Raw genomic sequence first — 27,761 nt, forward strand, 5'->3', positions numbered from 1 at the left:
ACGGGTGCATATTGATTTTGCTGGTCCATTCATGGACTCAATGTTCTTAATAGCAGTGGATGCGCACTCGAAATGGCCTGAGATGATAAAAATGTCCTCAACCACTACAGAGAAAACGATTGCAGTCCTACGGACCATATTTGCCAGGAACGGCTTGCCAGAGCAGATTTGCTCTGATAATGGACCACAGTTTGTGTCCGAAGAGTTTCGGAAATTTATGAGAAGGAATGGGGTAAGGCATTACACATCCGCCCCGTATCATCCAGCCACAAATGGATTGGCTGAGAGGTTCGTACAAACCTTTAAAAAGGCGATAAAGGCCATGGGCGATGATGAAATTCCACTACAGCATAAGGTGGACAATTTCCTGTTAGCCTACAGAAATGCGACACATGCAGTTACCAGCCAGACCCCGGCCATGATGTTCTTTAACCGAAGGTTGAGATCTCGTCTGGGTTTGCTCAGACCAAATGTGCGAAGAGATGTTGAGGATAAACAATTCCAGCACATCAATGAGAAGTCGACAAGGAGCTTCAATGTAGGACAACCAGTCTTGGCCCGTGACTACCGAACAGAGAACTGGCAACCCGGAACGATATGCACACGGCAGGGGCCATTAATGTACACAGTGGATGTCGGGGAGAACATTGTGAGACACCACGTCGACCAGATCTTAGCGTCACAGGAACGAGTCAACCCCATGCCTCGCGTACCTGGGGGTGAACCCGACATACCGGTAGCATCTACCTCAAACAGTAGCAGTGGAAACTGATGAACTAATCGACGAAAGGGGGCCAGAATCGCCTCCGCACCAAGAACAAGAACCTCAGGAAAGGCGCTATCCAGAAAGGATCAGGAAGCTGCCCCAAAGACTGAATCTATAAATGGACTATTTCTGTTTAATGTGCATGTTAGTGTTAATTGTTATTTGAATATTATGGGTACTGCTAATCTAAAAGCGGAGGAATTGTAGTGTATGTACCTTTTTGAGAGAGAACTACTTTTACAGCTCCTGTATACTGTAGCACCGGCAGTGACCACACCTGTATATAAGCCTTGAGCACGCCTCTGTACAGTCAGCCTTGAGACTACCTGTAGTGTATGTGCCTTTAAGAGCCCTATGTATAATGTAATGCTGGTAATGGCCACTCGGGCTATATAAGCCTGTATATTGTGTTGTATCAGGTTAGTTCCCCTCCAGACTTTGTTTAGTAAACACCTATGAAACCAACTCCTGTCTTCAGTGTCTCTATCAACACACAGACACAACAGTGGCGATGAAGTGGAAACGGACTTACCTGCAATTCGGCAGCACCTCAAGGACATCGATTCCTCTGGCGTCCAGAAGAATCAAGGAAGTGAAAGAAGCTGTGGTTTCACCAGCTGGCCAAGCTGGTGGCAGGTACTGCGCTAATCCTTCCTGGGCGTCAGGCTGAGGCTCCAGCGGCTGGCTCTACAGCTGGGCCAAGCAGCGAAAGCGGAGGCAAGCAGTAACAGACGGAGAGGGAGCACTCGGGAGACGGCCGGCGCTGCAAGCAGGTCGGCGTTCAGACCTAGAGAGAAAAAGTCCAGCGGGAACGAATCTCCAACTGTAAATAAATAAAAGAACGGAAACAGCGTTGTCATTGGCAGGAAAGCGCGGGAAGCGCCATATCTTTTCTAAGATGCCTAAGTCTGGCAATATTGATGTTTTTGATAACGAGATAGAGGATTGGACCACATATGTGGAAAGAGTGGAGGTATATTGCATCGCAAATGGAATAGAAGATGAAAAAAAAGCTTCAGTACTACTAAATCTAATGGGCGCAAAGACATACGGGCTGTTACGAAATTTAATCACTCCAGCCAAACCAAAGGACAAGAATTTTAAAGAAATTGTTGATACCCTACAGGAGCACTTAAACCCAACACCGCTGCTGATAGCGGAACGATTCAAATTCTTCAAAAGAAATCAACACAAGAATGAAAGTAACGCTGATTACCTCACCGAATTAAGGAAGCTATCAAAACACTGCCAATTTGGGGCAGGACTAGCAGATTATCTTCGAGACAAATTCGTCTGCGGTCTCTTAAGTGAAGGAACACAGAAAAGGCTGCTTTCTGAAAAGGATTTAACGCTGGACAAGGCTTTCAGTATGGCTGTATCATACGAAGCAGCCGCAAGAGGAGCTGCAGAGATACAACAAAAGACACAGGACTTCGGCACCCATGAAATGACACAGGGTTTCGAGAGATGTTATCGCTGCGGCAGATCCACCCATGACCAGAGGGACTGCTGGTTCAAGGACAAAGCATGCAGGCAATGCAGAAAGATGGGACACATTGCACGGGTATGCCGATCTGGACAAAATAAATCCACAGACAGGAAAAAAAAATCAATAAAGAAAAGTACAGAAAGGTACAAATGATGACGGACAGTAGCTCCGAAGACCAGAAGAGCGATAGCGACTCCGAAAACAAGAGACTAAGCTGTTTCAAATTACATAATGTACTTGCCAAAGATGATACCAGACCATTTGGGTTACCCTCACGATAGCAGGGTCCCCAGTTAAAATGGAGCTAGATACAGGATCAGCTCTGACCATCATATATCGACGGGATTACGAGCGGCTATTTCCGCATATACCTTTAAAAGACACATCCATTATCTTGAAAACATATACGGGGCAGAAAGTATACCCCAAAGGAAAAATAAGGGTGCCTGTTGTATACAACGGCAAGGAAATACAAAAGTTGTATTTATACATTCTACAAGATGGTGGCCCACCGCTGTTGGGACGTGAATGGATCAGGAAAATACGTTTAGACTGGCACTCCATTCAGGCACTGACGGTGACCAGTAAGAAAAAAAACGATGATGACGTCATACCTGAACAATTAAAAGACATCTTGGCCAACGCCAAAGAAGTGTTTCAAGAGAAACTAGGAACCTTGAAAGGCATCATCGCCTCAAGAAAAGTGGAAGATGCAGCAATTCCCAAGTTTTTTAAAGCAAGACCGGTGCCATACGTAATTCGTCCAGCAGTCGAGGCAGAGCTGGATAATTTGGAAAATGCAGGCGTATCATCCAAAATAGATTGGAGTGAGTGGGCAACACCCATCGTTCCAGTCATGAAGAAAGCATTGAATAATGATCAATCTGAAGAACAGAGAAAAATTTGCATCTGTGGAGACTTCAAGGTGACTGTAAACCCGGTCCTTAACACGGTGCAGATATTTTCGCCTCACTATCCGGAGGGAAACGTTTCACCAAAATTGACTTGGCACAGGCATATCTACAGATGGAGGTTGAGGAAGCCTCTAAAAAGTATCTCACGATAAATACACACAAAGGCCTGTACCAGTACAATCGACTGGTTTTCGGAGTAGCATCCGCTCCAGCTATCTGGCAAAGAGCTATGGAGCAAGTCCTCCAAGGGATTCCGGGGACTCAGTGCTACCTAGACGACATCCTTGTAACAGGAGAAAACGACAACGAGCACCTTGCCAATTTGGAGCAGGTGCTCACTTGGCTGAGAACGGGGCCTACGAGCAAATCACCCCAAATGTGAATTTTTCCAAAATCAAATATCATATTGTGGCCACATAATTAATAAAGTAGGGTTGCATAAGTCACCTGAAAAAATTGAAGCGGTCATAAAAGCCCCAGCTCCTGAAAATGTTTCACAATTAAGGTCGTTCCTGGGATTAATAAATTACTATCATAAATTTTTACCAAACTTATCAACTCTTCTACACTCTCTCTTAATGAACTGCTACAAACAGGAGTAATTTGGAAATGGAGCGAAGACTGTAAACGTGCCTTCCATAAATGCAAAAACTTAATCACGTCCAAAGAAGTTTTGGCTCATTACAACCCATCACTGCCAATCAGACTAGCGTGCGATGCATCCCCTTACAGCATAGGAGCAGTATTATCGCATAAATTCCCTGATGGCTCGGAACGGCCGATAGCTTTTGCGTCACGCTCATTGAACTCAGCTGAGCGTAACTATGCCCAAATCGACAGGGAAGCACTCAGCCTGGTATGGGGAGTGAAGAAATTCAACCATTACCTACATGGACAAAAATTTACCTTGTTGACTGACCATCAACCACTCATCTCCATATTCAACCCTAAAAAGAGTGTTCCCATTATGACAGCGCAAAGGCTACAGAGGTCCCTTTTTCTAGGGGCACACCAATACAACATAGAATACAAAGGATCAAAACAGCATGGGAATGCTGACGGTTTATCGCGCCTACCGTTGCCAATGGTAGAAGAGGCACCTACAGTAGACCCAGTGGAGATGTTCCACTCAACCATAGTGGAATGTCTACCAGTAACAAATTCTGCCATTGAAAAGGAAACGTGAAATGACCCGACTCTCTCACGAGTCTACGACTTAACGGTGAAGGGATGGCCAGCACATGGCGAACCACTGTTGCCAGCATTCTCGCAAAGAAGAGAACAGCTGTCAGTATGCCGAGGAACCTTGATGTGTGGATCCAGAGTGGTGATTCCACCCAAACTCCAGGATAAAGTGCTAAAGGAGCTTCACGAGGGGCATCTGGGTGGAGTGAAAATGAAGAACCTAGCCAGAGCGTTTGTATGGTGGCCAGGTATCGATGGAGACATCGAAGAAATGACCAAGCGCTACCTAGGATGCCAGAAGGTCCAAAACGCTCCACCCCAAGCCCCTCTACATCCATGGGAGTGGCCCTCATCTCCCTGGCAAAGGGTACACATCAACTTTGCTGGTCCATTTATGGACTCAATGTTCTTAATCGCGGTTGATGCACACTCCAAGTGGCCGGAGGTAATGAAGATGTCCTCCACCACCACGGAAAAAACCATCACAGTATTAAGGACCATATTTGCCAGAAATGGGCTGCCTGAACAGATCTGTTCTGATAATGGACTGCAATTTGTGTCCGAAGAATTCAGGAAGTTCTTAAAAAAACAATGGGGTTAAGCACTACACGTCCGCCCCATACCATCCCGCCACCAATGGATTGGCTGAAAGGTTTGTCCAGACCTTCAAGAAGGCCATAAAGGCCATGGGTAATGAAGACATAAAACTTCAGCACAAGGTGGATAACTTCTTGTTCGCATACAGGAATGCAACACGTATGGTTACAAACCAAACTCCTGCCATGATGTTCTTCAATAGAAGCCTAAGATGCCGGCTGGATTTGATCAAGCCCAACATCAGAAGGGACGTGGAGAACCGGCAATTTCAAGGCATGAATGAAAGGCCTGAATAGAACCTTCCAGATAGGTCAACAAGTTTTGGCCCGGGACTACCGTACCGAGAAGTGGCAGCTTGGAACTATCTGCACACGACTAGGACCGCTGATGTATACCGTGGACATCGGAGAAAGCATAATAAGGCGCCATGCTGACCAAATCAGAGAGTCATCCGAAAAGGGACAACCTACACCACAACTCTATACGCCTAACTATGAAGTAGAGATACCCATATCTACCTCCGATCCGGTGATACTGGAACCCGATGAACCCGACACTGGCATTCAAGCCGAATCAGCCTTGCCAAAAGAACCTACTGCACCACCAGAAACTACGACACCACCGAGGCGTTATCCGGACCGAGTCCGAAAGCCTCCAGAGAGACTGACTTATACACATTGCTGCAGTTAATTAATTATATTATTTTTCTTATAACATGTAATTAATAATTACTTAAAATATTATGTACTGGTTAGCTAAAAGGGGAGGAATTGTAGTGTATGTGCCTTTAAGAGCCCCATGTGTACTGTAATGCCGGTAATGGCCACTCGGGCTATATAAGCCTGTATATTGTGTTGTATCCGTTAGTTCCCCTCCAGACTTTGTTTAGTAAACACCTATCAAACCAACTCCTGTCTTCAGTGTCTCTATCAACACACAGACACAACACTACCCTACTCCAGTAAACACCTGTTGATTGTTAAGTTACAGCCTCCGTGTAGTCATTGCAAAACATCATACTTTAAGAATCACGGATTCAACAAGGACGGCTAAATAATTTAACAGCACTTGAAGTACATCACAAAACAAATCATCTTTGTTGGATTTTCCTGACAAGCCCTATATGGACTTTGTGCACCTTTGACTTTATTTGCTGCTGATCTGCTGATGCTGAAACAGAGGTCACCTGGCGCAGAAAGTTTTGGTGTCTGCTGTAGAGTCTGTTATTTCAGAATTAAATTTATTATTGGAGAAAGAAAAGGGGAACAGTATCTCGGGGTCTTCAAAATACATCGATGCTACAGATGTAAGCAGGCTATTTAAATTGGCTTGTGGGTGTGTAACTAGTGAATGAGTATAAAATTATCATGCTTCATGCAAGACTTAAGATTAGAATGAATAATAAAAAATCAAGTTCTTGGTGTGATGAATAGACTTGCATATGAAGTTAATGCTGCTTTTTTTTAACTTGAGAAACTAAGATTAATGACCAAGGTGTACACTGTAGGGCACCACCAAGAGAGAAAAATAGAGAGGATGAGGTAAATCAGGAGGCATTCCATAGGTGAAATCAAGGCTGGACTTCAAATGCCTCAAGATTTTAGGAGAAAGCAAAGACCAAGGGAGATGAGAAGTTCCACAAATTTTGGTTCCTGGAGAAGAACCTTGAGTACAAATAATACCATTATTCTTAATTTCAAAACAGTGAGAATGTAGGGAGGAGAAACATGCAAGATTGCATAACTGTAGTTTAAAAGGATCAAATGTACAGTTTAGAGGAGTTCTGATCACAGCATTGATGAAGTAGGGAAAGATATGAAAATTGCATTGGAGTGGAAAGTTGGAGGCTAGAGGTGCGAGAAAGATTTCTTACCAGATAACCGGCTTTTTCTTGTGTCCTTCCATGAATGCAAGAGTTGTTCAGAACCTTTCTATCCATGGCAGCAATATTTAAACCTGTGTCAGATATGGGCATTGAGAGTTAACAATTTTGGAGAGGTGAATGGTTATAAAGCAGCCAAGAAATATTTGACATTTAAGAGGAAACAAGTTCTTGAAGGCAGTTTTAGCAATAGAGGAGACATAAACATTCCATTTGACGTTGGAGGAGATATTGAAGTCAAGCATGTCAATTTTTGTGTAGAAGGACTAAGATGTAACCATTAGAGGTGAGAAGTGGTAACTACTGTTAGATTTGCATTGCAGGGACTGGAGTGTATAGTTGGCACTAGTAACTTATTATTGAAGTTTATAAGTTTCCTTTGGTTTATGGTTAAGTTCTTTTAGTTGTGCCCCTTTAAAAGGGGTTACTTTTGTTCGATACTGGGGCAACCCAGTGCCTCTTTATTTAGAAAAGGCATGTTTTTTTAAGCTACAGAGCGAGCAAATCTTTACAATTACTCCGTTGTTTATGCTTGAGAACAGTTCTGTTGGTATGACTCGGATTAGAAACTGAGGAGCGTGAGGATTGGGTGTATGTTTACCCCACTCTGACTTGGTGCTGGTGCTCAACAACTCCAGCACTGCACACACCCCAAACACGCATTTTGATCTAATACCAGTTTAATGATTTGTATTTTGGAGGATCGTTCATCGAATGAGGGAGATATAAAAAAAACAATTTGCATATTGCCATACATTGTTTGAATTATGCTGCTTGTAGTATCTAAAACTTGGAACTTGATAAGGTAACGAAATAGACTAACTGTAATGCAAATTGGTTAATCGTCTCTGGAAAAAAAATTGTGCCAAGTGGGTGAAAGTGGTAATTAAATAGCAATGCATCAGTGTTCAGACATCTCAAAGATAACTTTATACTTTCTGCAGAAAGTTATTGCAAGATTTTGAACCAAAATTCACTACAGAACATATTCTACCTGATCAACAAGAGGAGCTTACATTTATATATTGGCCTGGCTTTTGCGGTCAGCAGTGAATGAACGGCGCTCACCGTTCATTATGCTTTTAGCTGCCCACGGACTTTTCGTGGGCTTTTGAGCGGCAACTTGTGGTCATCGGGCGCCTGAAACAGCATGGCGCCCTCTACAGGGGATCTGGGACCTGTGTGAACAGGGAAAGCAATAGCGTGTCTCCTTAACCAATCAGATTGAAGAATCCTCAGACATGCAGAGTGTAAACCATGAAGAGTAAGTTAGAATATTTAGTTCAATGTAAAATCATATACAGAAAGCGAAATAGAGGGAAAGATAGATGGGATTAAGAGAGATGAAAGACAAAGAAAAAGTGAAAACTTTAAAATTTAAATTTAAAAAAAAAAAAAAAACCTCCAATAATTAAAATATGAAGGAATGAGACTCCACACTTGTAAAAGTAAATTTTAAGTGCCAGAGAGGTTGTTTGGCAGTAATTAAGACTTATCATGCCATTAAAAATTCACTTGCACTTGAATGGACAAGCCCTAACTTTTTCTGGCGTGTCTAGTGGGTAATCACAGAATCACAGAAACCCCACAATGCAGATAGAGGCCATTTCGGCCCATCGAGCCTGCACCGACACATATCCCACCCGATCCCCGTAACCCCTACACCAACACATATCCCACCCTATCCCCATAACCCCACGTATTTAATCCCCCTAACACTAAGGGTCAATTTATCATAGCCAATCAACCTAACCTGCACATCTTTGGACTGTGGGAGGAAACCGGAGCACCCGGAGGAAACCCACGCAAACACGGGGAGAATGTGCAAACTCCACACACAGTCACCCGAGGCCGGATTTGAACCCGGGTCCCTGGCGCTGTGAGGCAACAGTGCTAACCGCTATGCCACCGTAAGTACCACAACTTGCATGGGTTTCAATGCCGAGTGTATCGACGAGGTACCGGTATAGCGCAGCTTGTGGAGGAGCAGAGTAAATCATACAGAACTTGCTGGAGGCAAACTGCCTGCGTTCAGAAAGGTAGGAATGGAACTATGCAAAGACAGTTCTATGGAGCTGCATGACAGAATAGAGGCATTGAAGAAAACTATTGAATGCACCATGGTCACTGTCAGTGAGATATAATTCCTGACTTTGGGTAGGTTCATTTTGGTGCTGTAAGGGCAGGAACAGAGAGTTTAATTACTACATTTGTTACGAACAATAGAAAGAAGCACTTAAAGGATTTAATGACTAGTCAACCTGTTGAAGGTCCAAAAAATCTGGAAAGAGATGGAAAAATACTGGATGATGGACAAAGATCATAAGCAGAGAAAAGAGGATTAAAACTCACCATGAAGTGATAGGTAGAGGGGAGGAATGGGCAGAAACATGGGGGAGGCTGCCAAAGTCAACGTTTCAGCCAGTGTGCCAAGGACGATGACTTCTTTGTGATTGCCTTCCTGTTTAATATAGACCAATCAATTTTGTTGAAATGGATCTCTTAAAACCTTTTAACTTGGAAAACTACATCAGATGTTGATTCTTGTTTCATCCTTTCCAAATGTACATAAATTAGATCAAATTAATTTGTATGATCTGAGAGTAATTAGGTTGTGCAACTTCAAGATCACCTGGATGCAAATGTACTTAATTGCTCTGCTTTATTTCTAGGGTTACTTACCTGCAAATGTAGAAAGAAGAGAAAGCACACTACAGCGGAAGCGGGCAGAGTATTTTGCTTTCATTGAACAGTACTATGACTCCAGAAATGAGGAACACCATCAGGACACATACAGACAGGTATTTGCACTTAAATCCTTAATGCATTAGTTTTACTGAATCTTATTTTCCTATTGAGATGTACAGCTTGCATGTTACATTAAATTCCACTTCGTTCATTGTAACACAACTGAGGTTAAAAAAACCATTTTGTTATTACAGGTAGACTACCCTTTATCCGGACTTCCGAAAACCGAAACCCTCTAAAAACCGAAGGTTTTTTCGTTCAGCGTAAGTCGTGCGTACGACTTACGCTGAACGAAAAAACCTTCGGTTTTTAGAGGGCTCCGGTTGCGGAAGTTCGGATAAAGGGTAAGTCGTGCGCACGACCCCCCGCCGACCCCCCCCGCGGACCCCGCCGGCCCCGACAACCGCCGACCCCGCCAGCCCCGACAACCGCCGACGCCCCCGCGGACCCCGACAACCGCCGACCCCGCCAGCCGCCGACCCCCCCGCGGACCCCGCCAGCCCCGCCAGCCGCCGACCCCCCCCGCGGACCCCGCCAGCCGCCGACCCCCCCGCGGACCCCGCCGGCCCCGACAACCGCCGACCCCCCCGCGGACCCCGCCGGCCCCGACAACCGCCGACCCCCCCCGCGGACCCCGCCACCGCCGACCCCCCCCCCCCCCCCCCCCCGCGTACCCCGCCGGCGCCGACCCCGACTGATTACGCTGAGCGTCAGCGTAAGTCGTGCGCACGACCCCCCGCCGACCCACCTTCCGAAATCCGAAATTCTCCTTTATCCGAAACTCGGCTGGTCCCGAGGTTTTCGGATAAAGGATAGTCTACCTGTACAGACAAATGTGGTGACTCAACAGCAACAACTTGTATTTACACAATGCCTTTAACATAGGAAACATTGGTGGACACGAGCCAATGTAGGTCAGCAAGCCCAGGGGTGATGGGTGAATGAGACTTGGTGCAGGTTAGGATACGGGCAGCAGAGTTTTAGATGAGCTTCAAGCTTATGGCGGGTGGAAAATGGGAGGCCGACTAGGAGCGTGTTGGAATAGTTGATTCTGGAGGTAACAAAAGCATAGATTAGGTTTTCAGCAGCAGATGGGCTCAGGCAGGGACAGCGACAATGTTACGGAGGTGGAAGTAGGCCATCTTTGTGATTGAGAGATAATGGAGTCGGAAACTCGGCTTAGACTCAAATCATACAGCAAGGTTGTGAACAGTCTGGTTCAGCCTGAGCTTCACTTTGCATATCTGTTGGGTTCCCCCATCAACAATTTTGTAAGGCTGGTTACATTTCCACTTTGGATTGACTCAAGTGGTTTTGGATGTCTACTGACACAAAAAGTAACTGCATAACCAGTCATGTCCTGGTCTGGCTATGGAATGCATTAAGCCAAACATTGAAGGATGCCCTCCAGAAGCTTTTCCTGCATCACTTGGGCTTCGGACCATGTGGAGTATAGCTCAGGTTTTTGGTGGAGATCAATACTTGATACATCAATATGGCAGGCAAACACTTAAGATTTACACTGCCATGTATGATTATGGGGAGCATTATATGTTTGCTGTAATCCCTTCTAAAAGTAAAAATTGCTTTGCACTATCAAATCGCTAGCTGTTCACAGGCCCACCACCACACTCTGGATCTCTTCATCTCTCAATCAGAATGCTCTTGCTCAGAATTTTGGGTTCAAAATGCTACTCCATAATTACAAATTAAGAAGGGCCTATTTCTTTGTGTACTATGTTTAGCACTTTGTTTAAACTGAAGGCAAATGGTATTCCATTTACTTGGTCTTGTGAAATACTATGAACAGGAAAGATAACTGCATTATTTTAAAGGTTGCATTAAATTGAACAAAACATTGGCTCAGAATTTCCTGCAAAGGCACAATTGGCGATGTATGCCGTTTCGTGCATCAATCTTCCCATTGCTAACTTCCACCAAAATGACAGAAATTTAAGTACCTGTTTCATGTAATGGAAGAAAGACTGACGCTGTAAATTAGTGTTTAAAAGCGATTGGTTTATTATGGTTTTTAGGTTCAGAAAATGGAAAAACGTTTTAGATAACTTTTTCCTGAAACTTCACTGTTTTTCTAAACCATCAGATTGCCATAGATATTCCTCGTATGACTCCTGAGAGTTTAATACTGCAACCAAAAGTAAGAGAGGTAAGAGCCTTGGGAATGAAGTAAAATAATTTATTTCCCCTGCCTCATCAGTTCCATAACAAAAGCTGTAGTGGATGGCTCTATGGTTTGATTTTTGCAGAGCTGAGTTTATCATCTGACCAACTGCTATATTTAAAATTCTTGCGATGAATTAAGTAATCTCAAGAATATGCAATACTGTTCTACCTTAATTGCATTGTCTAATTGCAACCTTTACACCAAGTTATATCATCTATATTAGATAATGATGAAATGTGATTTGAGAATCATCCACTAAATTCCTACATAGCTGCATATTTGGGCTTGGTTTGAATTAGCACATTAATATTTTATATGTAATTTAATTTTTCTCTCCAACGACCCTCTGTGCCTCGATAGACCAAGCTACGGGTGAGAGGACAGGCACCAGAACTGCATCTGTGCTTCTGCCAACACTAACCTAATTGGCATTTAGGAATAGTGTCACTGGTACTGGAAACTTAATGTGAGATATTGCAAGTTTGAATCAGCATCTTCCACTTCTTCAGTCATTGGTAATTTTGTATCACTGTAGCTATCTCTAACTTGATAATTTCAAATGCTGAGCATTCCCACTAAATCTGTCATCACATTACACTAGCAAGAAGCTAAGATTCAGAAAAAAACTTTTTGCTGTTTGAGCTATTTTCAGTATTTTGCATGTGTTGCTCCCCGTTGTAAACTGAACCAAAAAAGAGAATTTGAAAACTGTTCTAAGAGGAAAATCTCACTGAAAGCAGATTGTGCAATTTTGAGCTTTTGGATTTTGTTGTTTGTACAGTACTCTGATAAAGTACTGACTGCAGTTCAGTAGCAAAGCAAGTAGGAAGCTGTGGTTACGTTGTGCCCTCGCACTGCTGGGGAAAGGAAAAAGCAGAACTTTTACCTGCATGAAGTGCAGCTTACCAGCCTGCAGCTGTCAACAGTTTTCCTCCAGGGTGGTTGGGTCTTCACAATCAGTAGAAATTGAAAGGCGATCTCTTGAGGGTCCTTTGGGAGGGAAAGACAGTTTGCCTCAGCTACTCTTGCATCTTTTGCAACCAATCTGTCTTGGCAACTCTATGTTGTCCTTTTGGTACTGCTGAGCAAAGATACCACTTTAGGGACAGAACTATGCTTTTTAATCCAGCTTACTTGTAATAACAAGTGAATGAGTGACAGGAAAGCTGACGTTTTTCTCTAAGCGTTTAATTATAAAGCAAGTTTGCAGAGTAGCATCTAACTATCACTTTCACCTTCCATCCCAACAACCAATCTCAAGTGTTTCCTCAAAGTTTTATCACCTTACCAACCCCCTCACTCCCCCTCTGTTCTTTTTTTCTCCTATGCCACTCCACCAAGTAGTTGGAGTATAAGTTTGAGTCAGGCAATAATCTATTCATACTACTTGGTTTGAACTGCAGTTCAACTGCCTCGGAAAGCATTCCTGTCACTAGGATTGTCTGCCCTCTCACCATTTATATTAACTCCAGGTAGGTCCCAAGGACAAGAGTCTAAACTAGTATATTTGATACCTTGTTGGTGTGTTGCAGCTTAACGTTTGTAGAAAATGACTGCTTTAGCAGTGGAATGATGCTGGGTGCTGAAGGTCAGTGCTGGTGTCGGTGAGAAGTTGTAGGTTCCAGTCTTCAGTACTCAGTTCTCACCTGAATCATGCCAAGTGTGGAAACACTGAACAAAGGTTGCACGTAATGTCCAAAAAAGCTATTTTGCACTTCTGCAGTCACCTGCTTACAATTTTCCCTCTTTTCAGTGATATGGAAAACCCATGTTGTAATGGTATATTCACCTGGAGTAAAGGAAACAACTTATTACCAAACAGAACTCAAACATATTCCATTTCCCGTGTACATATGGATTCCAGTCAGAAAACGACTGCTCCTTTGCTTTGTTCTTGCCCAACAACTTGCTTCCAATATACATAAATTCCAACGTCCATTGACGTAACCAAAGTAGCTTATCCTTCAAACTTTTGTGATTTGTGTGACCAATACTCCCAAAACATTTGCCTAAATTACCATAACATTTGCTGATTATGCTATAAACTTTAAGATAAAATTAATGGTCTGTGTGTAAAAAAGCTTGAGGTCAAAAACTGCTTAAAATTTGTAGCTGTGCAGTAAGTATAAAAACAGGAAAAGTGGATGATTCTCAATGATGTTTCATTTTTTAAGTTTCTGTAAAAACAGAAGTGTGAAAATGATAAAACTGAAATACCTTTTAGAGGACTGGTATTCTTGATTCACTCAGCTCTGCAAGCCCTGCAGGCTTGGCTAAAGCTAGGATTCAGAGTTGTAAGGTTGGTTGTTGCTAAAAGTATTCAAGGGAGTCTAACCTTGAATTCTGACTCCTCAAGACAGAGTATTCTGAAAGAAATGGTCCTGTAGCCGAGAATCCTTGGCTTTGAGCCCCAGCTAAATGCTAACAATTGTCTTGACTGGCTACACCACTAATAATAATTTGGCCTCTGCTACTGTTTTCTTTCTTTATCCACAGATTCATATTGATATTCCAAGAACTAATCCTCTTATTCCTCTCTTTCAACAAGCTTCTGTGCAAAAGGTGAGAGAATTAATAACTGATTGGCCAGTGGTGCTTGAATGGTGTTACATACTTTAACTGAAAAAAACACTGATTTCAATGTATAAACCACTCAATTTTTGCTAGATGCTAATATGTTGATGCTCGTCTGATTTATTTGACAGTTATCGTTTATGTACTGATTTACATGGGGGAAGTTGAATCTGGTTAACCTGCCATGTACAGGATCAAATTATCAGCTGGAGAATCATGTAGATTTTACACCTTTTCACGCACTGCTGGTCCATCGAGCTGCCTGCTGCACATAACAATTTCATTATATTCGGAGAATTAATTCAAATGAACGTTCTGTAATGAGTTGTAAGAGTTGTTGATGCATCATTGTTTCTAATGAGCATTTGAGCTAAATTAGAGACCTTAAGTTGCTGTTTTTTGTTTGCAACGCTGTTAATTTGACACTGATGGGAAGTAGTTTTGCAGTTGAAAGTAAGCCAGTATGTCTTTATGCCAGTATATGCTTTTGTGCCAATATATGTCTTTGTTTATTCTATCATTTGTTTTCCTTTCCTTGAACCTATGTTTATTGAAATTTAGATAGACCTAATAGGATGCAAAATTATAGTCCTTAGAACATGTAACTTGTTCTTGCATCTGCTTAGTGATTCATAAAAGTTTAAAGTACGTATCCCCAACTTTCATCAGCAAGGTATTTCTTTAACTCCTCGATAAATGTATGAGTTTGTTTTCAAAATATGTATTCTTCCTGAACGATCATTTATTAAAAATTGCATAATGAGACAGTGGCTAAGATGTTCTGTTGAAAATATCTGTTGAAAATATTCTTTCTATGTGCTGCTGTCTCCAGACATTATTTCAATCTGCCTTTCCACTGTAGCAATAGGCTAATTAGAATGATTTACTTGGAAATACTTCTGTATTCCAGTAACATATCAGAGTTAACCAGAGCAGTGGTTCTAATTAAATGTCTGTCCGCACTGAACAAAGCATAGTATTGAGCGAACTTGTCTCTTGATACTTTAATGAGACCAGGGAAAGATTCCAAGTTGAAGTAATTGTACAGCTCTGTGTGAAGTTCATTCAATGTACTTAGAAACTGTTGGCTTATGTTTGTACCATTTAAAAGTACTGCATTTGAAAAGGGATAAATTGTTTAACTTCAAACTTTTGAAACTTCCAACCGCCTAGCATTTGGCCCTCTGTTTGCCATGATGATCCTGCAGCCGTTGATTTCTGAACCACACTCTCACCTCCACCTTTGATGCCTTTGTCCCCAGAATGTTTTTAATTTTCTTCCATCTTGGTTGTTCCCATTGATACGGACCTATCTCTACTCATACACAAAGGTCACAGACTTGAGCTTGTCTGAATTTAGCCATTCATCAGCAAATCTGACCGGATCATGTGACGCACAATTGGGCCTCATTCTCCTCTGCCAAAACCGCTGACTACTCCAGAATTGTGTTGGAGAGCAAAGGTAACCTGCAGCTTTTCTCAACCACTGACTATCTCCTTAAACCCTCACCTTCAACAAGTCCAAGGAGCTCATGGAAGTCTTTGTCGCTAAGATTGGACCATCCATTTCATTTTTTTTAAGCACGCACATTCTGCTATCTCCATCTTCCATCATGCTCTCTTACAGCTCATCTCATCCATGCCACTCACCTCCTACTCCTTTGACCCCATTCCCACAAAGCAGCTGACTAGCCAATCTCATTTCCTGGCTTTCATGCTGGCTGACATTGTAAACATTTCCCTTTCCTCAGGTACTGTCTGCCACCCTTTCAAAATAACATCACTTCCTTTCTCTAAAAAAAAACCCTTGATTCTTTTGTTCTTGCAACCTCCATCTCCAACCTCCTGTTTCCTCTCAAGTCTTTGAACATGTTGCCTCCCAAATCCATGCCCTTCCTCTCCTCTTTAAAAACCCACCTTTTTGACCAAACCTTTTTGTCACCCCCTCCTAATAATTCCTTTGCTGCTGAGGTCAGTAGTAGATGGCTCTGTGCATGTGACTCCAACTGGCTGCTTCAGTGGCACAGATCTGCTAGGGTTCCAGGTAGCTTGCCATCTAATACTGGGCTAGATCCTGCAGAGAATGACAGGCAGTTGGTTGGTTCTCAAAAACTTTGCGCATCCAGGTGAGCTTGAAGCCCTGATCCACTGTCACACTAAGGTTGTAGGAGGAGTGGCTGAAATAACCTTTTTTCTTTGTATTTATGAATCCGAAATGGATATTGCACTGTATCTCATCTAGGGGGTAGGTTGATGGAAGGATGAAAAGAACTTTTTCAATGAAGGGATGGTTGTGGAGGAATGGTGATGGGTATGGTATCGTAGTGGTTGTTAGTGGGCTAGTAATCCAGAGGCCTGGACCAATGACAGGAGTTGGGGAATTGGGCAGCTGGGGAATTTAAATTAAATAATTAATTGGATAAATCTGGAATTTAAAAAAGCTGGTATCAGTAATGGTCACCTTGAAACTACCAGATTATTGTAAAAACCCATCTGGTTCACTAATGTCCTTTAGGAAACGAAATCTGCCGTACTTACAGTCTGGCCTATATGTGACTCCAGACGCACAGCAATGTGGTTGACTCTTAACTGCCCTCTGAAATGACCTAGCAAGCCACTCAGTTGTACCAAACCGCTATGGAAAAACAATAAGAATAAAACCGGACTGACCACCCGGCATCAACCTAGGCACTGGATTCGGACATGACAAAGGCACACCCAGCCCAGTCGAACCTGCAAAGTTCTCCTCACATAACATCTGGGGACTTAGGTGCCAAAATTTGATAATCTGGTAGGCAATTAAACAACTAACAGGAGGAGGAGAGGAGGCTGCATTAACATCCCCATCCTCAATGATGGCGGAGCCCAGCACATGAGTGCAATAGATAAGGCTGAAGTGTACGCAATCATCTTCAGCCAGAAGTGCCGAGTGGATGATCTATCTCGGCTTCCTCCTGAGGTCCCCACCATCACAGATGCCAGTCTTCAGTGAACCGATACACTCCACGTGATATCAAGAAACAACAACCTGCATTTGTATTGCGCCTTTAACATAGTAAAATGTCCCAAGGCACTTCACAGGAGCGTTACGGAACAAAATTGGACACCAAGTCACGTGGAGATACGAGGACAGATGACCAAAAGCTTGGTCAAAGAGGTAGGCTTTAAGGAGTGTCTTAAAGGAGGAGAGAGAGGTGGAGAGGTTTATGGAGGGAATTCCAGAGCTTCGAGCCAAGGCAGCTGAAGGCATGGCCGGCAAGGTTGGAGTAATTAAAATCAGGAATGCACACGAGGCCAGAGTTGGAGGATCTCTGAAGGCTTGTAGGGCTGGAGGATTCTACAGAGATAGGGAGGGGCGAGGCCATGGAGAGATTTGAAAACAAGGGTGAAAATTGAGGCTTTGCCAGACCGGGATCCAGTGTCGGTCAGTGAGCACAGGTGTGATGGGTGAACGGGACTTGGTGCGATTTAGAATTCGGGCAGCAAAGTTTTGGATGAGCTCAAATTTATGTAGGGTGGAAGATGGCAGGCCAAGCAGGAGAACATTGGAATAGCCAAGTCTAGAGGTACCAAAGACGTGGCTGAGGATTTCAGCAGCAGATGGGCTGAGGCGGGGTAGAGTCGGGTGATGTTATGGAGGTGGAAGTAGGCAGTCTTGGTTGGAAGCTTGTCTCTGGGCTAAATACAACACCAAGGTTGTGAACGGTCTGGTTCAGCCTCAGACAGTTGCCAGAGAGGGAGGGAGTGGTGGCTAGGGAACGGGGTTTGTGGCAGGGACCGAAGACAATGGTTTCAGTTTTTAGCTGGAGGAAATTTCTGCTGATTTTAATACGGGATGTCTGATGAGCAGTGTGACAAATCAGAGACTGTGTAGGAGTCGAGAGAGGTGGTGGTGAGGTAGAGTTGGGTGTCGCCAGGATATGTGTGGAACCTGGGGTGTTTTCGGATGATGTTGCCAAGGGGGTAGCATGTAGATGAGAAATAGGGTGCCAAGGATAAATCCTTGACTGACTCCAGAGCTAATGGAGAGGGAAAAGAAGCCACTGCAGGTGATTCTCTGGCTATGACTGGATAGGCAAGAATGGAACCAGGCGAAGGTAGTCCCACCCAGCTGGATGAGGATGGTGTGGTCTGCAGTATCAAAGGCTGCAGAAAGGTAGAGAAGCATGAGGAGGGTTAGTTTACTACGGTCACAGTCATACAGGATGTCATTTGTGACTTGGATAAGGGCCATTTCAGTAGTGGCCAAGCGGAAACCAATTGGAGGGATTCAGACACAATTGTGAGAAAGATGGGCACAGAATTGGGAAGCAACATGTTCAAGGACATTGGAGAGGAAAGGGAGGTTACAAGGACAGGGAGGTTGGAGATGGGATGGTAGTTTGCAAGGACAGAAGGGTCAAGGGTGGGATTTTTGAGGAGAGGGGTGATGACTGCTGAATTCACTGGATACAGCAAAGGCTCTGGGCCCTGACAACGTCCCGGCTGAAGACATGCTCCAGAAATAGCCGTACCTCTAGCCAAGCTGTTCCAGTACAGCTATATAACTGGCATCTAGCCAACAAAGTGGAAAGTTGTCCAGGTATGTCTTGTCCACAAAAAGTCGGACAAATCCAATCTGGCCAATTACAGCCCCATCAGCTGATTATCAATCATCAGCAAAGTGATGGAAGGTGTCGTTGGCAGTGCTGTCAAGCAGCACTTATTCACAATAACCTGCTCACCGACGCTCAGTTTGATTTCTCCCAGGACCACTCTGCTCTAGACCTCATTACAGCCTTGGTCCAAACATGGTCAAAATAGTGGAATTCCAGAGGTGAGGTGAGCGTGAATGCCGTTGACTGTTAAGAGGAGGTGGTTGGACAATCTCTAGTTGGAGCTGGTCATTACCTGGCACTTGAGTGATGCGAATGTTATTCAGCACTCATCAGCCCAAGCCTGAATGTTGTCTAGGTCTTGCTGCAGACAGAGATGGACTGCTTCATTATCTGAGGAATTGCGAATGGAGCTTGGCACTATGCAATCATCAACGAGCAACCCCACTTCTGATTATATGATGCAGTGAAGGTCTTGATGAAGCAGCTGATAGTTGGGCTGAGGATGCTGCTATGAGGAACTCCTGCAGCAATATCCTGGAGCTGAGATGATTGGCTTCCACAGCCATCTCCCTTTGTGCTAGGTATGAATTTAGCCACTGGAGCATTATCCCCCTGATCAGTTTTACTAGGGCTCCTTTGTGCCATACTCGCTCGAATGGGCAGTCACTCTTCCCTTGCATCTGGAATTCAGATCTTTTGTCCATGTTGAGACCAAGGCTGTAATGAGATCTGGAACTGACTGGTCCTGGGGGAGCCCAAGTTGAGCACTGGGGTGCAGTTTGTTGGTAAGTAAGTGCTACATCTGTGATGATGGAACTTCAGGAGGAGGCAGAGATGGATCATCCACTTGGCACTTCTGGCTGAAGATGGTTGTGAATGTCTTTTGCAATCGTGTGCTGGGCTCCACCCTGAATGAGGATGGGAATGTTCATGGAGCCTCCTCTTCCTGTTATGCTTAATTGTCCACCACCGTTCATGACTTGAATAGGCAGGACTGCAGAGCGTTGGTTGGGGTATCACTTGGCTCTGTTTATAGCATACTGCATCAGCTGTTAAGCATGTATATGGTCCTGTGTTTTAACTTCAACAGGTTGGCATCTCCTTTTGCTGCTCTCAGCATACTCTTCCACACTTTACTGAGCTAGGGTTGGTCATCTGGAGTGATGGTTTAAAATTCTCATCCTTGTGTATAAATCCCTTCTTGGCCTTGCCTTTCCCTATATCTGTAACCTCATTCAGCTCTTCAACCCCCCCTTAGAATTCTCTCTCCATCTGACTTTGATCTCTTTTGCATCCCCATCCTTCGGCCATTTGGATCCCGAGCTCTGGAATTCCCTCGCTGCACTCTTGACCTCTCCTTAAAACCTAACTCTTGGGCCAGATTTTTGATTTCCAGCATCTGCAGTATTTTGCTATCGTACTAATATCTCCTTGTTTGGCTCGGCGTCCATTTTTCTCTGATTACACCTCTGTGAAGCAGTTTAGGACATTTTTCTTCCTTAAAGGTGCTATATGTATGTATGTGTGCAATGGTGATGTGATTCATGGACATGGGATCAGTTTGCACATGTATTCTAATGACACCTAGCTCTCTCGCTCTACCACCTGTCCCATCTACTGTAACTGTGTTGTCAGACTAATTGTCTGACATTCGGTCTGGGATGAGCCACAATTTCCTACAGCTAAACATTGGGTAGACTCAAGCCATGGATTATTTCCTAGACAATAAGTGAACAGCAACATTTATATTTATTTGTCTCTCCTGACTAGAGTATCATTCCATAACACAGGAAACAAAATACAAAACACTATCTGTGTTAGTGGGCTAAATATATTCTTCTGACCAGAAAGTTAAAACATGGCACTGAAAACCGATAAATCCCCTGGACCTGATGGCCTACATCCGAGGGTTTTGAAAGAGGTGGCTATAGAGACAGTGGATGCATTGGTTGTCATTTTCCAAAATTCCATAAATTCTAGAACGGTTCCCGCAGATTGGAAGGTAGCAAATGTCACCCCACTATTTAAAAAAGGAGGGAGGGAGATAACAGGGAAATACAGACCAGTTAGCCTGACATCAGTAGTAGGGAAAATGCTAGAATCTATTATTAAGGACGTGGTAACGGGGCACTTAAAAAATAATAGGATTGGGGGCAGAGTCAACATGGATTTATGAAAGGGAAATTGTGTTTGACAAATCTGTTAGAATTTTTTGAAGTTGTAAAGAGCAGAATAGATCAGGGGGAACCAGTGGATGTGGTGTATTTGGATTTTCAGAAGGCATTCGATAAGGTGCCACACAAGAGGTTATTAAACAAAATAAGGGCTCATGGATTGGGGGTAATATACTAACATGGATTGAGGATTGGTTAACGGACAGAAACCAGAGAGTAAGAATAAATGGGTCATTTTCGGTTTGGCAGGCTGTAACTAGTGGGGTACTGCAAGGATATTCACAATCTAAATCAATGATTTGGATGAGGGGACCAATTGTAATATATCCTAGTTTGCTGCTGATAAAGCTGGGTGGGGAGGCTTCAAGGGGATATAGACAAGCTAAGTGAGTGGGCAAGAACATGGCAAATGGAATATAATGTGGAGAAATGTGAAGTTATCCACTTTGGTAGGATAAAATAGAAAAGCAGAGTGTTTTTTAAATGGTGAGCGATTGGGAAATGTTGGTGTTCAGAGGGACCTGGGTGTCCTTGTACACGAATCACTGAAAGTTAACATGCAGGTGCAGCAAGCAATTAGGAAAGCAAATGGTATGTTGGCCTTTATTACAAGAGGATTTGAGTATAAGAGTAAAGACATCTTACTGCAATTATATATGGCCCTGGTGAGACCACACCTGGAGTATTGTGTACAGTTTTGGTCTCCTTACCTAAGAAAGAATATACTTGGCATAGAGGGAGTGCAACAAAGGTTCAGCAGACTGGTTCCTGGGATGGGGGGATTGTCCTATGAGGAGAGATTGAGTAGACTAGGCCTATATTCTCTGGAGTTTAGAAGAATGAGAGGTGATCTCATTGAAGCATACAAAATTCTTACAGGGTAGATGCCGGGAGGATGTTTCCCCTGGCTGGGGAGTCCAGAACAGTCTCAGAATAAGGGGTCGGCCATTTAGGACTGAGATGAGAAATTTCTTCACTGTGGGTGGGAATCTTTGGAATTCTTGTACCTCAGAATGCTGTGGCGGCTCAGTCGTTGAGTATATTCAAGACAGATCGATAGATTTTTGAATATTAAGGAAATCAAGGGATATGGAGATAGTGCAGGAAAGTGGAGATGAGGTAGAAGATCAGCCATGATCTTATTGAATGGCAGAGCAGGCTCGAAGGGCAAAATGGCCTTTTTTCAAATTTTGTTTGTTATTCGTTTATGGGATGTGGATGTCGCTGGCAAGGCCAGCATTTATTGCCCATCCCTAATTGCCCTCGAGAAGGTGGTGGTGAGCTGCCGCCTTGAACCGCTGCAGTCTGTGGTGAAGGTACTCCCACAGTTCTGTTAGGGAGGGAGTTCCAGGATTTTCACCCAGTGACGATGAAGAATTGGCGATATGCTTCTAAGTCAGGATGGTGTGTGACTTGGAGGTGGTGGTGTTCCCATGCATCTGCTGTCCTTCTAGGTGGAAGAGGTTCCGGGTTTAGGAGGTGCTGCCGAAGAAGCCTTGGCGAGTTTCTGCAGTGCATCTTGTAGATGGTACACACTGCATCCACGGTATGTCGGTGGTGGAGGGAGTGAATGTTTAAGGGGGTGTATAGAAACATAGAAGATAAGAGCAGGAGTAGGCCATTCGGCCCCTCAAGCCTGCTCCGCCATTCAATGAGATCATGGCTGATCATCCAAATTCAGTACCCTGCCCCTGCCTTCTCCCCATACCCCTTGATCCCTTTAGCCTTAAGAAATATATCCAACTCCTTCTTGAATATATTTAATGAACTGGCCTCCACCGCCCTTTGTGGCAGAGAATTCCACAGGTTCACCACTCTGTGAAGAAATGACTCCTCATCTCAGTCCTAAATGGCTTGCCCCTTATCCTTAGACTGTGACCCCTAGTTCTGGACTCCCCGGCCATCGGGAACATCCTTCCTGCATCTAGTCTGTCCAGGCCTGACAGAATTTGATAGGTTTCGATGAGATCCCCTTTCAAACTTCTAAACTCCAGTGAGTACAAGCCCAATCAACACAATCTCTCCTCATAAGTCATTCCTGCCATCCCAGGTATCAGCCTGGTGAATCTTCGCTGCACTCCTTCCATGGCAAGAACATCCTTCCTCAGATAAGGCGATCAAAACTGTACACAATACTCAAGGTGTGGTCTCACCAAGGCCCTGTACAACTGCAGCAAGACATCCTTGTTCCTGTACTCGAACCCTCTTGCTATGAAGGCCAACATACCATTTGCCTTCTTAACCGCCTGCTGCACCTGCATGGTTACCTTCAGCGACTGGTGCACAAGAACACCCAGGTCTCTTCACTTCCCCTTCTCCCAATCTATTGCCATTCAAATAATCTGCCTTCCTGTTTTTGCCACCAGAGTGGATAACCTCACATTTATCCACATTATAGTGCATTTGCCATGTTTCTGCCCAATCACCCAACCTGTCCAAATCGTGCTGGAGTTTCACGACATCCTCCTCACAGCATACCCTCCCTCCCAGCTATGTGTCGTCTGCAAATTTGGAGATACTACATCCAATTCCCTCGTATGGGGTGCCAATCAAGCGGATTGCTTTGTCTTGTATGATGTCAAGCTTCTTGAGTGGTGTTGGAGCTGCACTCATCCAGGCAAGTGGAGAGTATGCCATCACATTCCTTACTTGTGCCTTTTAGATGGTGGAAAGGCTCTGGGGAGTCAGGTGGTGGGCCACTCTCCGCAGAATACCTAGCCTTTGACCTGCTCTTGTTGCCACAGAATTTATGTGGCAGGTCCAGTTAAGTTTTTGGTCAATGGTGACCCCCAGGATGTTGATGGTGGGGGATTCGGTGATGGTGATGCCATTCAATGTCAAGGGGAGGTGGTTAGACTCTCTCTTGTTGGAGGTAGTCATTGCCTGGCACTTCTGTGGCGTGGATGTTACCTGCCACTTAGCAGCTCGGGCCTGAACGTCGTTCAGGTCTTGTTGCATGCAGGCATGGACTGCTTCATTATCTGAGGAGTTGTGAATGGCACTGAACAGTGTGCATTTGATGCGCTATCAATTACTCATAAAAGACTGAGAGTTAAGAGAGTAACTAAAGGCTTTTATTAACAAAAGAATGAAGGTCTGCCTCGAGTGGTCGACCGGTCCAGAATACAAAGGGGGTTGGGGAGCAGTCACCTTTATACTAGGACTTGTGGGAGGAGTCAGCCGAGGCATGTCCAGGCATGTACACAGTGGAATACAAACAGTGGTTTACCACAGCATTCATCAGCGAACATCCCCATTTCTGACATGTTGGAAGGAAGGTCATTGATGAAGCAGCTGAAGATGGTTGGGCCTAGGACACTACACTGAGGAACTCCTGCAGTGATGTCCTGGGGCTGTGATGATTGACCTTCAACCATCGCAACCATCTTCCTTTGTGCTAGGTATGACTCCAGCCAGTGGAGAGTTTGCCCCCCCCCTGATTCCCATTGACTTCAGTTTTACTAGGGCTCCTTGATGCCACACTCGGTCAAATGCTGCCTTGATGTCCAGGGCAGTCACTCTTGCCTCACCTCTGGATTTCAGCTCCTTTGTCCATGTTTGGACCAAGGCTGTAATGAGGTCGGGAGCCGCGTGGTCTTGGTGGAACCCAAACTGGGCATCAGTGAGCAGGTTATTGGTGAGTAAGTGCTGCTTGATAGCACTGTCGATGACACCTTCCATCACTTTGCTGATGCTCGAGAGTAGACTGATTGGGTGGTAATTGGTCGGGTTTAATTTGTCCTGTTTGTGGACAGGACATACCTGGACAGTTTTCCACATTGTTGGATAGATGCCGGTGTTGTAGCTGTACTGGAACAGTTTGGCTAGAGACGCGGCTATTTCTTGAGCCCATTCTTCAGCACAATAGCTGGGATGTTGTCGGGGCCCATAGCCTTTGCTCTAACCAGTGCGCTCAACCATTTCTTGATATCGCGTGGAGTGAATCGAATTGGCTGAAGCCTGGCTTCTGTGATGGAGGGGACCTCAGGAGGAGGCCGATATGGATCATGCACTCGGCACTTCTGGCTGAAGATGGTTGCAAATGCTTCAGCCTTGTCTTTTGCACTCGCGTGCTGGGTTCCTCCATCATTGAGGATGGTGATATTTATGGAGCCTCCTCCTCCTGTTAGTTGTTTAATGGTCCACCACCATTCTCGACTGATCTGATCCGTTGATTATGGGATCGCTTAGCCCTGTCTATAGCATGCTGCTTCCGCTTTTTAGCATGCATGTAGTCCTGTGTTGCAGCTTCCCCAGGTTGGCACCTCATTTTTAGGTATGCCTGGTGCTGCTCCTGGCATTCTCTTCTACACTCCTTATTGAACCAGGTTTGGTCCCCTGGCTTGAGGGATATGCCAGGCCATGTGGTTACAGATTGTGGTGGAATACAATTCTGCTGCTGCTGATGGCCCACAGCACCTCATGGATGCCCAGTTTTGAGCTGCTAGATCTGTTCTGAATCTATCCCATAGACAGAAGACAGAACTTTGTCTCCACAATGACTGTGCGGTGGTCACTACTACCAATGCTGTCATGGACAGATGCATCTGCGACAGGTAGATTGGTGAGGACAAGGTCAAGTAGGCTTTTCCCTCGTGTTGGTTCTCTCTCCACCTGTCGCAGGCCCAGACTGGCAGCTATGTCCTTCAGGACTCTGCCAGCTCGATCAGTGGTGGTGCTACCGAGCCACTCCCGGTAGGCAGTGCCGAGGTCGATGCCGGGTGGTCCGGTCGATGCCGGGTGGTCCGTCCAGTTTCATGTTTATTATTTTGTTTTGTAGCGGTTTGTTGCAACTGAATGACTTGCTAAGAACAGTTAAGAGTCAACCACATTGCTGAGAGTCTGGCGCCACATATATGCCAGATAAGGACATTAGTGAGCCAGATGAGTTTTTACAACAAAACAATAGTTTCATGGTGACCATTACTGATGCTAGCTTTTTATTCCAGATTTATTTAATTAACTGAAATTAAATTCCCCAACTGCCATGGTGGGATTTGAACTCCCGTCTCTAGATCATTGGTGCAGGCCTCTGGATTATGTTACCACTATGCTACTGTTCCTACTCCTATTTCTTATGAGCTACAAAAAGGGAGTATGATGAGAAACTTGCAAGGAATATCAAAATCAACACTTTTTTACAATTATATTAGAAAAAGTGGGTGGTCAGGAGCAATGTGTGCCCCTTGTAAACTGATAACGGTGATATTGTAAATGAAAATAAGGAAATGGCAGACGTGTTGAATAATTACTTGGCAACAGTATTTACAGTAGAAGAGGAGAATAGCATGCTGGACATCTCAAGGAAACTAAAATTGAATAAGGGATGGAGACTCACCAAAAGTAACGTGAGCAAAATAACAGTAATAGTGATAAATCCCCAGGACCAGATGGTTTCCATCCCAGGGTTTTAAACCAACTAGGTGAGAACATTTCAGATGCCCTAACTATAATCTTCCAAAGTTCTCTCGATTCAGGAACTGTTCCTTTAGACTGAAAAATTGCACATGTCACTCTGCTATTTAGGAAAGGTGAGAGAGGGAAACCAGGGAATTATAGACCAGTTAGCCTAACCTCTGTTCTCAGGATATGACTGGAGTCTATAATTAAGGATAGAGTGACTGAACACCTTGAACATTTTCAGCTGATTAGAGAGAGCCAGCATGGATTTGTAAAGGATAGGTCATGCCTGACGAATCTGTGAATTTTTTGAAGAGGTGACTAAAGTAGTTGACAGGGGAATGTTATTTATATGGACTTCCAGAAGGCATTTCATAAAGCCCCTCATAAGAGACTGTTGCCTAAGTTGAAGCTCCTGGAATTGGAGGCAAATTATTGACCTGGTTAGGAAATTGGCTGAGTGGCAAGAGACAGAGTAGGGATAATGGGCAGGTACTCTAATTGACAGGATGTGATTAGTCGTGTCCTGCAAGGAATCTGTGTTGGGGCCTCAATTATTCACTATTTATTAACAACTCAGATGATGGGATAGAAAACCACATATCCAAGTTTGCCAATGACACAAAGATAGGTGGCGTTGTAGATGGAAGCATAAAATTATAAACATAGAAACATAGCAGGTGTTGGCCATTCGGCCCCTCAAGCCTGCTCCGCCATTTAATGAGAACATGGCTGATCATCCAAATTCAGTACCCTGTCCCTGCTTTCTCCCCATATCCCTTGATCCCTTTAGCTGTAAGAAATATATCTAACTCCTTCTTGAATATATTTAATGAATTGGCCTCAACTGCCTTGTGTGGTAGAGAATTCTACAGGTTCACCACTCTGGGTGAAGAAATTCCTCCTCATCTCTGTCCTAAATGGCTTACCCCTTATCTTTAGACTGTGACCCCTGGTTCTGGACTCTCCTGCCATCAGGAACATCCTTCCTGTGTCTAGTCCTGTTAGAATTTTATAAGTTTCAATGAGATCCCCTCTCATTCTTCTAAATTCTAGCAAATATAAGCCTAATCGACCCAATCTCTCTCCATACATCATTCTTGCCATCCCAGGTATCAGTCTGGTGAATCTTGGCTGCACTCCCTCCATGGCAAGAACATCTTTCTCAGATAAGGCGACCAAAACTGCACACAATACTCAAGGTGTGGTCTCACCAAGGCCCTGTACAACTGCAGCAAGACCTCCTTGC

At 44.2% G+C, this 27,761-nt stretch overlaps 1 protein-coding gene across 7 annotated transcripts in view; it reads left to right on the forward strand.

Moving 5' to 3' along the window:
• tbc1d22a (TBC1 domain family, member 22a) overlaps nucleotides 1-27,761 on the forward strand; it is a 554,059-nt gene that overhangs the window by 106,244 nt on the left and 420,054 nt on the right. For 3 of the 7 annotated variants that reach the window (XM_086010299.1, XM_086010293.1, XM_086010300.1), the window contains 3 exons: nucleotides 9,506-9,634; nucleotides 11,686-11,748; nucleotides 14,263-14,328. In XM_086010299.1, coding sequence (XP_085866425.1) covers nucleotides 9,506-9,634; nucleotides 11,686-11,748; nucleotides 14,263-14,328 — 258 coding nt within the window. The remainder of the gene's footprint in view (nucleotides 1-9,505; nucleotides 9,635-11,685; nucleotides 11,749-14,262; nucleotides 14,329-27,761) is intronic. The other 4 variants (XM_086010294.1, XM_086010298.1, XM_086010297.1 and 1 more) reach the window with 4 other exon arrangements.

This window comes from Somniosus microcephalus, chromosome 17 (assembly GCF_052327205.1).
Source record: "Somniosus microcephalus isolate GS21.2 chromosome 17, FLI_Smic_1.0, whole genome shotgun sequence".
Classification (NCBI taxonomy): domain Eukaryota; kingdom Metazoa; phylum Chordata; class Chondrichthyes; order Squaliformes; family Somniosidae; genus Somniosus; species Somniosus microcephalus.